Source organism: Falco cherrug, chromosome Z (genome assembly GCF_023634085.1).
Source record: "Falco cherrug isolate bFalChe1 chromosome Z, bFalChe1.pri, whole genome shotgun sequence".
Lineage (NCBI taxonomy): Eukaryota > Metazoa > Chordata > Aves > Falconiformes > Falconidae > Falco > Falco cherrug.
The window spans coordinates 616,337-631,926 of record NC_073720.1 but is presented as its reverse complement, the minus strand read 5'-3'; the positions used below and the strand labels follow the sequence as shown (position 1 = coordinate 631,926).

General features: G+C 42.5%; 1 protein-coding gene across 1 annotated transcript; it reads right to left on the bottom strand.

The window, feature by feature from the left end:
• Positions 1–14,843, bottom strand: NARS1 (asparaginyl-tRNA synthetase 1). Its single transcript, XM_055699117.1, has 15 exons — positions 14,745–14,843; positions 13,903–13,985; positions 13,577–13,642; positions 13,382–13,474; positions 12,857–12,946; positions 11,519–11,597; positions 10,443–10,513; positions 10,088–10,174; positions 6,924–7,145; positions 6,320–6,519; positions 5,736–5,871; positions 4,587–4,700; positions 2,861–2,992; positions 2,113–2,244; positions 1–1,509 (listed from the first exon to the last, which is right to left on the bottom strand). Exons 1-15 carry the CDS (start codon positions 14,785–14,787, stop codon positions 1,378–1,380), a joined length of 1,680 nt encoding a protein of 559 aa, XP_055555092.1. The 5' UTR covers positions 14,788–14,843; the 3' UTR covers positions 1–1,377.
• Between the last annotated feature and the right edge of the window lie 747 nt (positions 14,844–15,590).

The window sequence follows — 15,590 nt, the reverse complement described above, 5'->3', positions numbered from 1 at the left end:
TTACGTTGCCACAATTTATTGGTTGCCAATTTAGACCAGTTTATAAGTTTAACATGCAAGATGAAGAAAACCAGTCATTTATTACAAAAATATGGGTATTGCACAGCTCAACAATTCTATGAATGGCAAATCCAGATCAAATCTCAGTGCAGGTAGGGAATGATGGACCTACCAATTATTTTTTTTTCTCTCTAGTAAATAAAGAATTGCTTTATTTATGATTAAAAAGCATACAGATGACTCAACACATTAAATATTTCATTAATCCTATTTAGTAACTTGATTACAGTCAGAGAATCTGCTCAGATGCAGTGGCACAAGAGAAGATCGAGCCAGCTAGGAAACATGGAACTGCTCTATTATGAAAATGTACTTCAGCATGAGACGGGAAAGCCCTGCTCGAACTACAGTTCATCTAGAGAAGACAGCAATTCAGTCAGTGAATATACATGCTGAATACAATGCTGAAATCCAATTGTATTTCAAAGTTATCAGTTTCTTTAGGTCTTGGCCACTTCTGGTTTGAAACAGATGGCAGAACCTTAATTTGGAAGGCACCACAAACTACCCCAGTCCCTATGAGCTAACAGACAGTCCTCCCTTCCTATTGTCATTCAGCACAGGCTGGTGTGTGCATGGACCCACTACAGCACTGCATCCACAGGTACCAGGAAAAAGTAGCAAAGCCTACCTCACCAGGTGCCTCATCATTTCTAACCAATAAATAATCTGGAAAAAACCCCCAACCAACCACCCCCATCTCTTGCAATGGAATTGTGTGCTAAATACTACATACATTGCTACTGAATAAAGTCGATCAGAACTTTGATTAAAAACAGTAGGAGCTAAAAAAGTGCAATGCACAACAGAATTAATACCAATTTTATATTCTGTTGAACTCTTCAGATGATGTCTTTTTCATGCCATTCTCCGAGGTCAGTATTTGGGAATTTAAAGAACTTGAAATCCTGATCTCTCCAACAAGAAACCAAGAGAAAACAGATTAAAATTAAAGCAAATTAAAAAAATGAAGAACAAAAAATCCAATGCCGAGCTTATTTTCTTTTAAATCACAGAAATTAAAAGCAGAAGCATATCTTGTTTTTTAAATGACAGCTTATCAGGATCTTTGTTCTATGTTGCCTTGAAAGCATAACCGCACCTAACAATTTTTTTTATGAGGCTTCTTCCAGTTAATTTGTAGGATTTTACTTTAAAAAGGGGGTTTGTTTATTTTCCTTTTCACACCCTAAATCAGTATTAGTATTAGAAACAGGTTGCAATAAGTCTTGTTCTCAGACAGGGTGTAGTATACAGTGTATCATTCCTTTTCAATCAATATTTGCTCAGTTTTCTTGGCATTTACCACAAGGACAGCTAAGGTTTGCAGCGCTGGACAAAGCGTGGGTAGAGACAGACATCTCTGATATGGTGTCGATTCAGAATCCAGGTTAGGAACCGTTCTAATCCCAAACCATATCCACCATGAGGGCATGTACCATATTTTCTCTGTGAAATTAAAATCAGAGAGTAGATATTAAACATTTTCTTGTTATTTATATAATTGCAGTAATTATGACTGGAAAAAAATGCAAACCCAAGATTATTTTCTGAATGATGAGGAAAATGGTTCAGGCATTTTTCATTTTTTTGTTTACACAAAATTTTCATTTTGTGCTTACTTGTCACGAGTTTCCTGGGGCAATGTAAGGACTAGAAGAGGAAAAAGAAAGGTGAAAAAGAAATCTCAACGATTCTTTTCCAACTGCCTCCTCCTCTCCCCTTACACTAGTTAGAGCTTAGCCATTCAAATCCATAAAGACCAACTTCTCTTTATCTATGCTGCAGAAGGCATGTTAGAAGAATACACCTGCACAGAGCAGCCTAATGAAGGTCATCTGGTAAGGGCAGCATGCAACCGCAGCAAACAGCAGCAGCTTTAATAGACTGGAAATGTTACACAATGCATTTTGGCAATGCTTAAATAATTATCTACTTCAGGCCACCAGAAATACAATTCAGACTGCATCACCTTAAGAGCAAGTTTAAGGAAAAAAAATATAAAAATCAAGTATCATAGCTGACAAGCAACACATCTAATCTTTTACAAACCTGATCAGTATACCAGTAGTATGGTGTGGGATCGATGCCCTCCCTCTTATAGCCTTTGAGTAGCTCCTCACTGTCCCAGATACGCATGGAGCCTCCAACAATTTCACCAACATTAGGCATCAACACATCAACCTACAAAACACAGCATAAGGTCAAACTATTACAATTAACCTGCCTGTAGGAGGGGGAAGAAAAATAACCCAAACTTGCAACTATATTTCCATAACATATTTTATCATGTATTATTTAATTCTGCACAACAGGAAGGCAGGCAGTTCCTTCCAGACCCAATTTATAGATGGAATAAAATAACTAACTAGGTTCGCTAATCTCTAATACTCTTGGCCACACTGACCTGTAAAAAACAAACAACAAAAAAACCCCACACAACACCACAAAACCACAAACCCAGCAACATTCCTAATAACCACCCTTTTCCTGGCCACCTGACAGCCAGTGTTTAGACAATACAGTCTCAGAGAACTCACAGAAGTATTGTCATTAGACTAGCCCTTGCCTGAGGTCAGTGAGGAGCACACTCACAATCATCTACCCACATGTTATTAGCACTTCAGAGTTACTTTATTTATTGCACAATCAACAAGCCACACCAAAAGACACCCAACCCAAAACCTGGTAAGAATTCTCCAAGATTCTCCTGGAGTACTTACTCATTCTATGCTCACTCACACTGACATTCCCCATGCTTATGCAGAAGCCTGTAACACTACATAAAATACCAACTTACAGATTCAGTAAGGCGGGAATCATCATGACAGCGCTGCATATAGAAAGACTTTATCTCTGCAGGAAATCGGCACAACAAGATTGGCTCATTAATGGTGTCTGTCATCAATCTCTCAGGAGCTTCAGGAATATCCTAAGGTTAAAGAAGGCTTTTTTAATACTTAAAAGCCAAAACCACTCCAATACCTTGGAGTCCCACATGTATCAGGCATGAAAAAAATGCAGTTTCACACCACACATATCCACACATTCATCCTAGTGTACCTAAACTTTTAAAACAAATTTATCTTAGAAGAAAATATATTTATATATAAAAAACATACATGTTGAGGGGGGGAATCTATTCAATTAAAAGCCAAGTCTTCCCACTGTTTCAGACAGAAAACCGAGGAAATCCTAACCTGAAATGGAGACTTTCCAAACCAGTAAACACTGAAGAGTCAAATCTGCTTCCTCCCCAATACTGTTTTACACAAACCTCAAGACTAAGAAGTTTAAGCATTTCCTTGTTATGTATATGGGCTACTTTTCAGAAACCTCAACTGATCGGTTACATAGATGAGGTTCTTATCTACATTTTCTGATTGAGATTTGATAAATGGTGAAATACCTATCATGAGTTTCTTTATGATCAATTCAGCAATTTCATTGTTTAAAAACCGGAGAGAAGTGAAGGATGACACCACACTTACACTAACAGACAGGGAACATCAGTGATGATGTCATCATGGCTTGTTAAATGAACATACTTCGCTTAGTCAAAAAACTGTCTATCCATAAAAGGCTTAATTCGAACTTTTATTCAGCCAATGTTCAGACTTTTCTTAGATTCTGATTCAAGTCAGAAAATCAGAATTTTCTTTAATAGGAAAAACCAGTCACACCTGTTAACTTGTTTTAATCCAACCAAACACTGCATTACAGCACTGACTGCTGTGAAAGTGGAGGCAGACAGAGCCAACCACAGCATGCCCAGCAAGGAAAGTGCAATGAACACAGGCCTTGCACAACGGCAGCTCACAAAGCAAATATCAGCCCCACAATGGAGGAAAGGAAGTAAGAATCCTTATTTCCCTCTAGAACCTTAAGTTTGGTGCAGTCTGAAGGCCTTCCTCTCCCTTTACCTCTATCATCTTTGATACAGATGGGAAAAACAGTAACAGCAAAAAACCCAACACATCTGATTTTGAGCCGCCAAGGTTCCTTCAGAATATGCTGTGTAGACTTTGAAGTTAAACAATTATATCATCTCCTCCTAAAAATTTCTCTTAAATCCTTTGATGACTATGGCTACACTGTCAAGTCCTCTTGATCTCCTTCAAATAATTTTGTCTTACGTGTTGGAGAACAGCACGACAGGGTACACATGGACAGATGTCAAAACAGATTTTGGTTCCAATGTTTGAAGATGTTATGTGGAAAACCCAACCCACACTTGCATTCCCCAATAAAAGAATTCACTACATCTCCCAGCACAGTCCAGACAAAAATCCAGGCCTCTGTATAAACTAAGTTTATAGCAAAGCTCTCTTTAACTTAAATGGGACTAGAACTTCACTCGTTATCTATGTAATTCCAAAAAAACCACAACAGATTCACACAGCAACAGTAAGCCCAACAGCATCATAGTCCAAACATGCCATTCTTCGAGGGCCTTCTATACCCTGAGTGCAGGGCAGTGGGATTTTGTTTGGTTTTAATTTCTAAAGAGCCTCAGAAAGACTTACTTCCCCAAACTCATAATAAGTGCCATCTTCCTTCTTCACATCATGTTCCTTTAACCACTCAATGGCTTCAGTATAGTTCATTTGTCGGAAAGGACGTTTAGGGGCCTTGAAGCCCTGTAAATTTAAAGAGCAGACATGAAGATAGTTGGAAGAGTACCATTTTTAAAGAAGATAATTTTTGTAGTTGATTAGCAAGTCCACTTCCAGACTTGAAGCATACACACTACTCTTCCCAGCTCATCCATCAATAAATTATTAAACAAACAAATCAAGCTCAGTACTGAAAATATAGAACCAAACACAACCATCTTCCAAGTCCAGTACAGCTCACAGAACAGAAGCTGCAAAAGGTGGCAGTAGAGAGAAGAAAGGAAGTATTTTCAAGGCTATTCCCTTTTCTGTACAAATTCATTGTACGTGTAGGTGTTTTGAACTGAGCCATTAGCAAAGGTTCCATGGGCAAGGCTACAAAAGAGTATTTTTGCTGCCCTGCACCAAGAACAGCTTCAGAACCCACCTCTGTGACGCGAGTTGTGCTTCTTCCTACCTCCTGACCCCTGTCTCAGCCCAGATTTAAAACTGAACCTCCCAGTGTTTATCAGGAAAACAGGTGAAAATAACAGAGGCAAAAGACTTTATATGTGCTCTGAGAGAATAGCTAGTGATGGAGATAGTTAGCAGTCTCTTGAAGCCATCTTCTTTGCAAAGGCAACAGAAGACAAAGGGTCTCTAACAAATAAAATAGCTTTAGAGCTCCACATTCCAGGGTGGAAAGTAAAACACCATTCTTCCATTGCTTCCTCGTGCTCAATCTACAAGTACCAGCCGATCAATATTACGAGCTCTGGGATAGAGGTTTTTATTCCACTGGTACAGTACACATTGCAATAAGTCCCAGCACATTGCTGGCTCCTAGAACTTGCTAGCAGGAAACTTCCTCCCCCACAGTCCCCGGCTTCTAGAAGAGTCATTATCAGCCTTGCAACATTTTCATTCTTTTGATGTTATCTAATACTATTATTAATAACAGTAAGCAAGCAGAGCCCACTGCTATGCCATGCCCTGCCTTCCCCAAACGAATGTGCTGACCAGGAAAGGCTAAAGATCTATGTTCTTGGCTAGTCAAGAGTGTTCCACACTGCTGCCTACCGGGTTTAGGTCATACAGTAAGCTTGATGCAGGAGATTTCAAGATTCTGTCTACTACATCACAAACCAAGCTCTCCAGACGGTCCAACAAATCCTCAAAACTTATAAAAGGACATTCAGCTTCAATGTGAGTGTATCTGAAACATGAAGTCACACCATTTTAAAACCATACACAGGCAACAAATCTTTTAGCCATGAAAAAAATTCTCACTAAAAAACCCACAACCCAAACACACATGCTTTTGTCCCCTTTTTCATTTCTCCCACCTCTACAGTGTAAAGGAAATAAAGCCATTAAAAAAAAAGACAACAGCATCAACTGTATTTTCTAAAAAAACACAGCTTCCTAAAAATGTATCAGCTGTTTCACTGAGATCTTCCTTCACTAAACGTCAATCGTCAATGTATTATGACCTGCTAGACATTCACCAAGACAAGGTATCACCCCCAAATATACTTTGCTCAGACCTCCTGCATTAGCATTATGCCATCTGCTTGCTGTACATTATGTCATCTAACTGACTGCTACTCCCCTGCTTTATAAATTAGCTTATACATAAATAGCAAAGTAGACTCTTTCCATACTCTGCCAAGTGTCTTCGGGTCCTGGATTGCTCAGCTCTGTATGACTGAGCAATGCAGAAAACATCTCCTAACGCTGGAATGCAGGTCTCCAGATAGAGCTGTGATGACTGCGTTAAGTATGCCTCTTCACCAAAATAATCGAGTTTGAACAGAGTTGAGCCTCCTTCCACCTGTGTCTGGACTAAAGTTGGTGGTGTGACCTGTTAAATAACAGAACTACCATTACTTGAGTGAAGAATTAAAGACAAGGATGACAACATGCAAGAGCAGTGACGTAAGGCACACTCTTCCAGAACACCATCTACAAAGCTTTTGTACGCACACATCCAAGCACTTCAGTCTGATATCCTTCAGCACATTAAAGAGGTATGCAGGCTGTTGGGGAATCATACCGTAACAGTTACACCCCTCAGAAGTGCCTACACACCTTTGAGATCTATCTCTATGAAAGCAATCCAGTAATAGTTTCCTAAGAAACAGCTTTTCTTTTGCCCCTTTCAGATCAGTTAGAAAATCTACACATTTTTTTCAGGAAAAAAAAAAAAAGAGTCTTGAAGCCAGGACATTAAAGTAGTCACTTGCTGACAAGGGAACACATACTTACTTCATAATAGCCATTGGCAAAGAAATGATCCCTGAAGGCTTGCACTACCATGGAGCGCACCTTGAAGATTTTGGACATATTCTCGCCCCGAATCATCATATGCCTGTTGTTAAGCTGCACATCAACCTCTGAATCCTCATTGAGTAGATTGTCAGCCCCTCCTGCTGGGGCGAGACCAATAAGCTCCCAATAATCACAGTTCAGCTCGTGGCCTCCTGGAGCCTGCCAATTTGAAGAGAAACAAACATTTCAGAAGTCCTCTTTTTTTGCCCCTTGGATGTCACCATCTGGCATCGTGGCAAAGATGTTAATCTGGTTTAAACAAAAGATGCTAAAATCTTAATTGCAGTATTTTCTAAGTGACTGCTTTGTAATTTGGTCATAGCTCGCTTAGAAGTGCCATTTGCAACCCACCATGAGTCTCTCAGACTTAACGTGAATGGGATTGAGTACTGCACTCAGATAATTAGAAGCTTCCAGATGCATTCAGTTTAAGTATCACAGACAGCTGGGTTTATTCAGCTGGAAGAACAGAAAGCTAAGCAGGGGCAAACTACTTACTACTTTCAGCTATTTAATGCGTGGTTATAGAGAAGATGGAGCCAGAATCTCTTTGGATGCATCCAGCAAAAGGACAAATATCTCCAGTTACAACAAGGGAGATTTCAATCAGCTATAAAGAAAAAACTGTTTGCACAATGTTGAAACGCTAGGGCATAGGCCAAACCAGACTGCAGTCTCCATCCTTGGAGACGTTCAGAAACCCATTTGGACACGACACTTGGCAGCCTGACCTCACATTAGATATTCTTCAAGAACAGGGCAGACCCTTCGTGATGATTACCTTCAGAGCTTCCTCCTAGCCCAAACCATTCTGTGGTAATTTACACTGCGTACTAGTTTTGGCTGGGATAGTTAATTTTCTTCATAGTAGTTTACGGTGCTACAACACAACACAATAGCATGAAGAACCTTCCTGTATGCCTTAAGAGCACTACACACAGAGTGAAGAGTCCTCCCATCTATTAGAAGAAAACACAGACTAAGACTGCAGTATGACATTCAAGGTATTTTGTTCTTTGTCCTATTTGAGCCACATTCTCCTTTTCTCAAACTTCAAATTAAAAATTGCTTGTATCATGATGGAGGAAGAACTAGCTCACTACAGGTACTTTTGAAACCGCCTGCCAGGGACACCTGAGCAATCTTTCTGCACTAGGTAGCATCTCACCACAACGTGACTATAGCAGGTTTCAGGCTGGCTGATTTGACCAGTCCTGTCTGTGCCATGTGGCAAGCGGAGGGCCCCGTGCCAGGGCTGAGCCCTGTCCACAGACCAGACCTTTCCATTTCGGGTCTCACCAGCTCCCCCGTGTGGGTCACAGTAGGCTTCTGCCTCCTAAGAATGCTGGTTTTTTCTTTCACAGTATTTTCAGGGTGTAAATGCAGATTTTCAAAGTCCAATCAACAATTTTTTATAGATCTGGTGCTTTGTTCACTAAAAGCATTGTATCATTGTGATGAAACATGAAACAAAGTGTCTTCGATGTCTGAAACATTATGAGCAGTAGCATGAGTTACTTACGATTACCAAACTACGTTAAAGTTGTTTAAAAAAAAAAGTGATCCTTGTTTGCATTTATTTTTAGAAGTCCCAGTAGCGTAAGCTATGAAGGAAAGGAAATCTTGCCAGCTTCTGATGGTCAAACACAACAAGGAGCGGACTCATATTTAACTCAGCTTGGCTCTCTAACCTTAGATCAGTCTCTTGGGGATAGAACCCAAGTGGCATGGACAAGTAGAACAATTAAGCCTATCCAAGTTTCATTTGCAAAACATGCCAGTAATGGCCAACAGTACGTGGCTTACAAGAAAATTGAATTATCTACAAAGCACCACATAAGGTTAACACTTTGACCTTATTTTACACACTGCAGGTAGCCACAGTGAAGGACTACTTTGCTCAAATAATGTCTAACACATCTTGGAAATGCTATTTGAAGCAATTTAACACTCCAAAACGTGGCTTTTTTTTTTTTTTCCGGACATGCTTCTTCTCCCTGTTATTTTACTAAAGATAGTACACACTCAAGAGACTACAGAGGAGAATACAGATTGCCAGTCCACAGAGAAGAACAACTCTCGCTGCAAGAGCTGATGACAATTTTGAATATGTATCTAAAGAGGTAAGCTTACAGACTAGCAACATTAAACATCTATCCATCCTCTAAATCTCAACATTACTGCTTTGCTTTCTCCTTCACAGAAAAAGGACATTACTGTAAGCAGCTATCAAGAGCTCATGTCTTAAAAACAACTACCTGAGATTTAAATAGAACAAATGCAGCCTGAGCTTGCTTGCTGTTTCTGCATCCCAAGTTTTGTAACACAGACACAACTTAGTTGTCTTTCAGTCATCTCCTAATAACTAAGAAGTGTTAAAATAATTTTCAGTAAATACCCTGACACAGGCCTGCATGTCCTCACAAGTACACTGAGTTGCTGTCACAGATAATGGTTTCCGAAAGCTTCTCTCCTGCCTTTTAATGAATCCTTTTTATGGGCCATCCTTCATGCCTAGCTGCTTAACACGGTTTTAGCCCCAACCTCAAACAATTTTCCAAACAGTAACAGGGTGTAGATCTAGACTGGAATGAGAGGTCTAAGCAGCATCACATTTTGAAACCTAAAATCACACCTGCCAAGTTGCTAACATGAGACCACCATTATAAACAAAGTTTTATAAAAAAAGTTACATTGCCTAGTTCATACACCTGCCAAATGCTGAAAGCCAAATACAACATGGTGAAGAGCCTACAAACCCATCTCAGTAAAAGAGACACACTCCCAAACTCTTAGCCTCACGAAAACTGAATAAGCCTCTTGTTAGGGAAAATAAAGCTATGTTGTTTTTTAACATAATTTCCCACATCTATGGCACATATCAGTGGAAAACTGTTCCAGGCAAAACCAGAACACTCACATAGCTCACTTGTCACACACTGAACTGTGGGTGACAGCAGCAGCCTTGGAGGTTTGTTCTTTTCGCTAAATAAAAGTTCCCACTGAAATAATCTAGTAATAATTTCTGCATCTGCTTCTCCTTCCACCAGGAAAATGACCAACTGTTAAAGAGGAGAACCCAAACACACTAGCTCCCGTACCTGCTTGCCTTCAGGAACAAGGTTCAGCATACCGTACACTGCAACACTGCTCTCCGTAGAAAGAATTAGCCCGTTATAACACTGACACTGCAGGGACAGAAAGAGACAAAGGCATAGTAAAGGTAATTTTTTTATTTTGCTATGACATCTACTGGAGTCCCAGGCAAGATTAACTCCTAGTCACTTCTAAGCAGGTCTCACATTGACAAAAAAAATAATCTCTAGTAGTAGGAGATACAATTTAACAATAATAGAACTTGATCAGTAGGTTTAGGAGAGCTTACAATTGTCTGTATGAAAGAAAACCAGATGAGGTATGAACACTTATTAAATGATAGAACAGAATTAAACTTACCAGGTCATCTGAAAGGACACATTGAAGAAAACCTGTGCCATCTCTCAAAACAATGAACATCAAATTTTTTCCTAGTTAAAAAGAAAAAAAAAAAAACACCAGAGCGCCTCAGCTTTTTTCACTGATCCACTTGGAGAGACCCACTCCCAAGACATTCTAATTACCCCTGTGCAGATTATTACAGAAGGATTGTGATCACATTCTTCCTTTTTAAAAAACAGATGATTCAGGTAAGCACTGAAGCATTAGCAGTTATAAACGCCTTTCACAGAGCTGTATTTTGTATAACAAGTTAAAGTAAGTTTCAACAGACATCAAGAGCAAAGCCTGCTCCAACATCAACTGGGTTGGGATTGCACTGCCATGCCAAGACCTGAGATGTCCCTTGGGTCCTGAGGGACTACAAGTCTATCTGCAGAAATGCTGAACTCACAGGCCCAAGGTACACCTCACATGGGCAAAGCAGTCACCCACCTCTCCACAAAAGCATATAATGACAAAAATAATTTGCTAGAAACTGTTCATGATATCCAGATCCACAACTGCTTCGTCAAGTCTTTCAATGATAATCTGAACAAGTACCTGTGGAGTCAGAACCACCTCTGCCACGCACTCCCATGCCCCAGCCAAAGCTACCTTGCTAACTAGAATACCAATCATTTTGATAGCAAGTATTACTTGCCAAACTTATGGTAAAAGAAGTTATGCTACTTTATTTACCTTTACAATTCCAATTTGCTGATTTCACTATGAGCAGATGCTAGTTAGCTACTCAGTTTGCAGGATTAGTTTAAAACATAGAACAAAACTTTTGAAGAAATTCCACAGGACTGGGCTCCAAACTGAAAATCCCATTAAGATTTTGACTAAGAAACGTCTGCATGCTTACTTGTCATGCAGAATTTTCAGTGTTGTAGTGACCACTGTGATAAACCAAAGAGGACACCTAACTGATGGTTTAAAAATTTAAGAACAGGTGCTGCCTGATTCATTCTAAGTGTCCGAATTTTGAAGGCTATGGTATTTGTTCCATCTCTCTCCACAGGTTCAGTAACTTCTAAATGCTTGTGGTTTACCTTGCCTCCGTAATCTGTGAATCCAGCCAAAAATCTTCACTCTCTGGCCTCTGTAAGCCTCCAGAGCATTAATCTTTAACTGTAAAGCCAGGAATAAAAGCAATCAAAGAGAGAAATGATTCACCATTTAGACTGTGTTTTCCACATAATTACTTAGCATATGTCTACGTGTATATGACACCTCCCTCCCCAATAGCTCCTACCAGGAGCACTTGAAGCGAAGTTCCACCCAGGCTGTAAGCACAGCTGCCAATACTGAAGAGCTGTTTAGTAAGGAAATAATACTTTAGCCAGGACAAGCAGTACACTGGGACAAGCAGTACACTGGGACAGCACTTCCAGGCTTCGCATCAAGTCCTTTCTATTTAGCAGGCTTATTTTGCCGTGTAGCAACCAAGGACTGTAATAGCTTTTGAAGAAGCTCACTTTGAGTTTGTTTGGCTGAAAGGAGAAGTGAAAACATGTAACAGCTCACATCCTAAGACTGGAGTATTCTGTTATTACTGGAAATCCAAGGTGCACTGCATCACCAAAAGACTTGGAAAGGATGCCTCAGGCACGTTTTCTGGCACTCTGAATGCACCGTGGACTAATTTCTCAAGACACTGAATGCCTTTAGAGGATGAGTTCAGTTAGCAGAGTATCTGGATATGACATGGGTACATCTAAACGTGTAGCTGAGGTACTGACACTGCTATAGGCAGAAAAACCCAGCAGGCACCTTCAAAATGCATCACGTCTCAGGCAGCTAAGGACTGCTACATTACACTGGTCTGGAAGAGACTGATTTTGGTGCAGCTGGGCCTGGCTGTCCCTTTCTCAAAGAGCAGCCATCAGAGTGTAGGTCTCCGATCAAAACCCTCTTCTACACAGGGTCTATCCCAACACCTGTCACAGGGCAGCACATATGGTATCTGCTTACTAAGCTAAGGACTGCACCAGATCACCACAGTCAGCAGGACTCTACAAAGAGCCCAGTAAGAACTATATTCTATGTCTCAGTAACCAAAATTACATCCTCTAACCAGCACTGTTTCTTCACTTTCCACCACTGCAATAATCAAACAAAGCAAAACTAATCAACTTTTTGAAAAACAGAAATATAGTCTCTGCCAGCAAACAAATAGAGAAGTCTCATGTGTGAGCTAAGAAAGTTCAGAGGTACGCACGAGAAAGACCAAAGTCTGTATAATCGGAAAAGCAAAGCTGCATTGATGGACAGTAACAAGACAGTGGACTTCAACAGCTGCCGGAGCCAGAAAGCAGAAAGACTCATTCTCTGTGCAGACAAGATGCTCTAACACAGGCCATGTATCAAGCTCACTGGATATTACTCACACATTTTGGCTCTGGAAGACTAGGATCATTCTTGATAACAACCTTCTTAGCTTCCTCCAGGTTCTTCTCTCTTCTCAAGAGATCTTCTGCCTTTTTTTGTTTTAAAAAAAGTATTAAACAGCTGCAAGCAGGCTTTATAAGATTCCTGCTCTCCACAATTACCAGAGACTATAATGTATGTTTACAGACACACATGTCATAAAGAGCCTTAATGTTACCTTGCTGGCGCCTAAACCTGTGCTAATTCATGACCAGGATGAGAATCAATGCAGAGATGCATTTCTCATTTTTTCCCCAGAAAGTCTAAAGTCAAGATTGCAACTGTTCAAAACTCACCCAGTTTCAGTCAACTTATCCCAATACAAACAAAGGCAAGTTGTAACTAATACATGTGCAAAACAGTGACACAGACAAAGAACAAGCTGAAGCTTTTTTAGAGGAGTGGGAATGACAACATTGCTGTTTAATGTTTTTAGAAAAGAAAAGTGGTATGCTTCCTCCAGCCTGGTATCATCTGCAACCTACCTCCTTCTTCTCCTTTGCTTCATTCTTCATTTGTTCCCTGTGCCACAGTTTTTTGATATTTTTCATCTGTGATTTTGAAATAATGGCCCATCTCTAAATCAATCCAAGGAGAGAGCAGAAAAGATTACATTTGTGTCACTTCACACAAAGGGACATTAAAATAATATCTACTAGGAAGCTCTAATGCTACAGCACCTCATTTTCTTTTTGCGAATCCACGTAAATAGTAGGAAATGGTTCCTTTCCTGCTGTCATCAAAGCCTAAAAAGGTGGAAGAAGTAAACAAGAGTCAATGGCACTGCATGTGAACTAAAGTCATCCTTCAAGAGACTGAGCAGACATCCTACTGGTCAGAGCTGTAAAAGCAGGTATAAAATTTACATTTAGAAACACAAGGCCAGAGCAGCCTGGCCTGGTGGAAGGTGTCTCTGCCCGCGGCAGGGGGTTTAAAGTCCCTCCCTGCCAAAAGCATCCTACGGTTCAGGCTCTTCAAAACAAAAGAGCAGCTGCTTTCCAGTTACCTTTAACACAGTCTTGAATGGTTTCTTTTGTGTCCCATCACCAGTGGAATCACTGCCTTCTCGTTCAGAAACATACAGCTCCTCTGTAATATGTAACGAATACAGGGAATTACTCAAACAACAACAAAAAAGAAATGGCGAGGAGGAAGAGCGGACACACACAAGGATATAAAACCTTCACGGTTATCAACAGCAATAATCCTTCAGAAACAAAGGCTAGTCAGACAGCATAAGAATTATTTAGTATTTTCCGTGCAAAAAATCAACCCATGCAGTAAATATGTTATGCTAAGGCCTTAGGGCCTCCTAAGATGCTGATCTCCTCAAAGTCACTGGCTGCGCAGGGGGAACCAAAACCGGGAACCTCTTGGCGGAAACCGCTCCCAAGCCCGCGCCCCGCTCAGCGCGGCGCCCGCCCGTCGCCAAGCTCCGAACCAGAAACCGAAAGCGCTGCCCCGCCGGCCGCGCCCAGGCCCCGCCACCGCCCGCCGGAGGCCCCGGCGCCGCCGCCCGCCCAGCCGCGCCCAGCCGCTCGCTGGCGGCCACAGCTGCACCTCTCCGCTCCCGGCGAGGCGCTCGGCCGCTGCGCCCGGGGTAGCAGCTCGGAGCCGCCCGTACCGGCGGGGCCCCGTGGTCCCGGCTCCCGCTTCCCCTCCCTGGCCGGGCCGCGCCGACCGCCGTCCCCGCGCCGCTCTCCTTCCGCCCGGCCCCGCAGCCCCGGGCGAGAATGCCCTTGGGCCGCCGGCCAGGGCGCCCGGCACCGGCCGCCGCCATCTCCCACCGCCCCGCGGGCAGCGGCGCGGGCCGGAGCACAGAGCACCTGCGGCCGCCCCAAGCCTCACCCAGAACGAGAGCCGCCGTCCCAGCCAGCACCTCCGCCGCCATGGCCGCCGCTTGCCGGAACTGCCGCGGCCCGCACTTCCACCGCCGTGCGCCAAGGGCCCCGCCCCGCCCCGGCTGCGCAGTGCGGCCGAGGGAGGCGCCGCTCCACACTCCCGGCTCCCCGTTGCGCCTGCCGCTGCCCCCGGACTGCGTGGCCCTGGCCCCTCAGCTCGCGCTGGGGGATGCAAGAGGCTGAAGGACTTTGCATATTAATTTACAGCCATGTCAACCGGGCGGTGTGTTTAATCTCGGAATCTGTCTGCTCCCATGATGTCCCCACTCGTGGCTCAGCCCCCCGCAGGCCCACCAGCTGCTGGCACGGAGGGGGCTCGGCCTGCCGGGGATGTGGGCAGCAGCCGGCCAGCCCTCTGGGAGGTCACCCGTGCCCAAAGCCGTACGGGCGCCATAAATGCCCCCGGCACCTGCCTATCTGCTGCGGGCACCGAGGCAGGCCTCCCCCCCAGCAGCCGGGAGAGGAAGGCTTATCACCCACCGCAGGAGTGAGGAGTAGAACAGATACTGAATGACTGAAGTCATTCAGTAGCAGAGGACGTGATAAGAAAAAAATGGTATTCCTCAAAACAGCTTTACCTAGAAACTTGAAGTTTTTCTTACAACTTCTAATTTAAGGCTTCAAAAAGTATGGTTCAAAAGGAAGCTGGTGTTCATAGTTCTGTATTGGATAGCCTGTTTTTTTTGTCCAATTAATAAAACTACAATTGAGAAAATTTCTAACACAACAGAGCAAACTCTGCTATTGCCTACCTTGGAAGTAACAGCAGGAACCTCTTCCCATGAGGGGGAGA

What these genes read in the sequence shown, in the direction of transcription:
- NARS1 (XM_055699117.1), bottom strand. Translation starts at nt 14,787, where the DNA reads ATGGCGGCGGAGGTGCTGGCTGGGACGGCGGCTCTCGTTCTGG. An exon ending in CATTCAAGACTGTGTTAAAG is followed by an intron (nt 13,643 to 13,902) that starts GTAACTGGAAAG and finishes CCACCTTTTTAG; the next exon opens with GCTTTGATGACAGCAGGAAA. An exon ending in GTCTTCCAGAGCCAAAATGT is followed by an intron (nt 11,598 to 12,856) that starts GTGAGTAATATC and finishes CTGGCTTTACAG; the next exon opens with TTAAAGATTAATGCTCTGGA.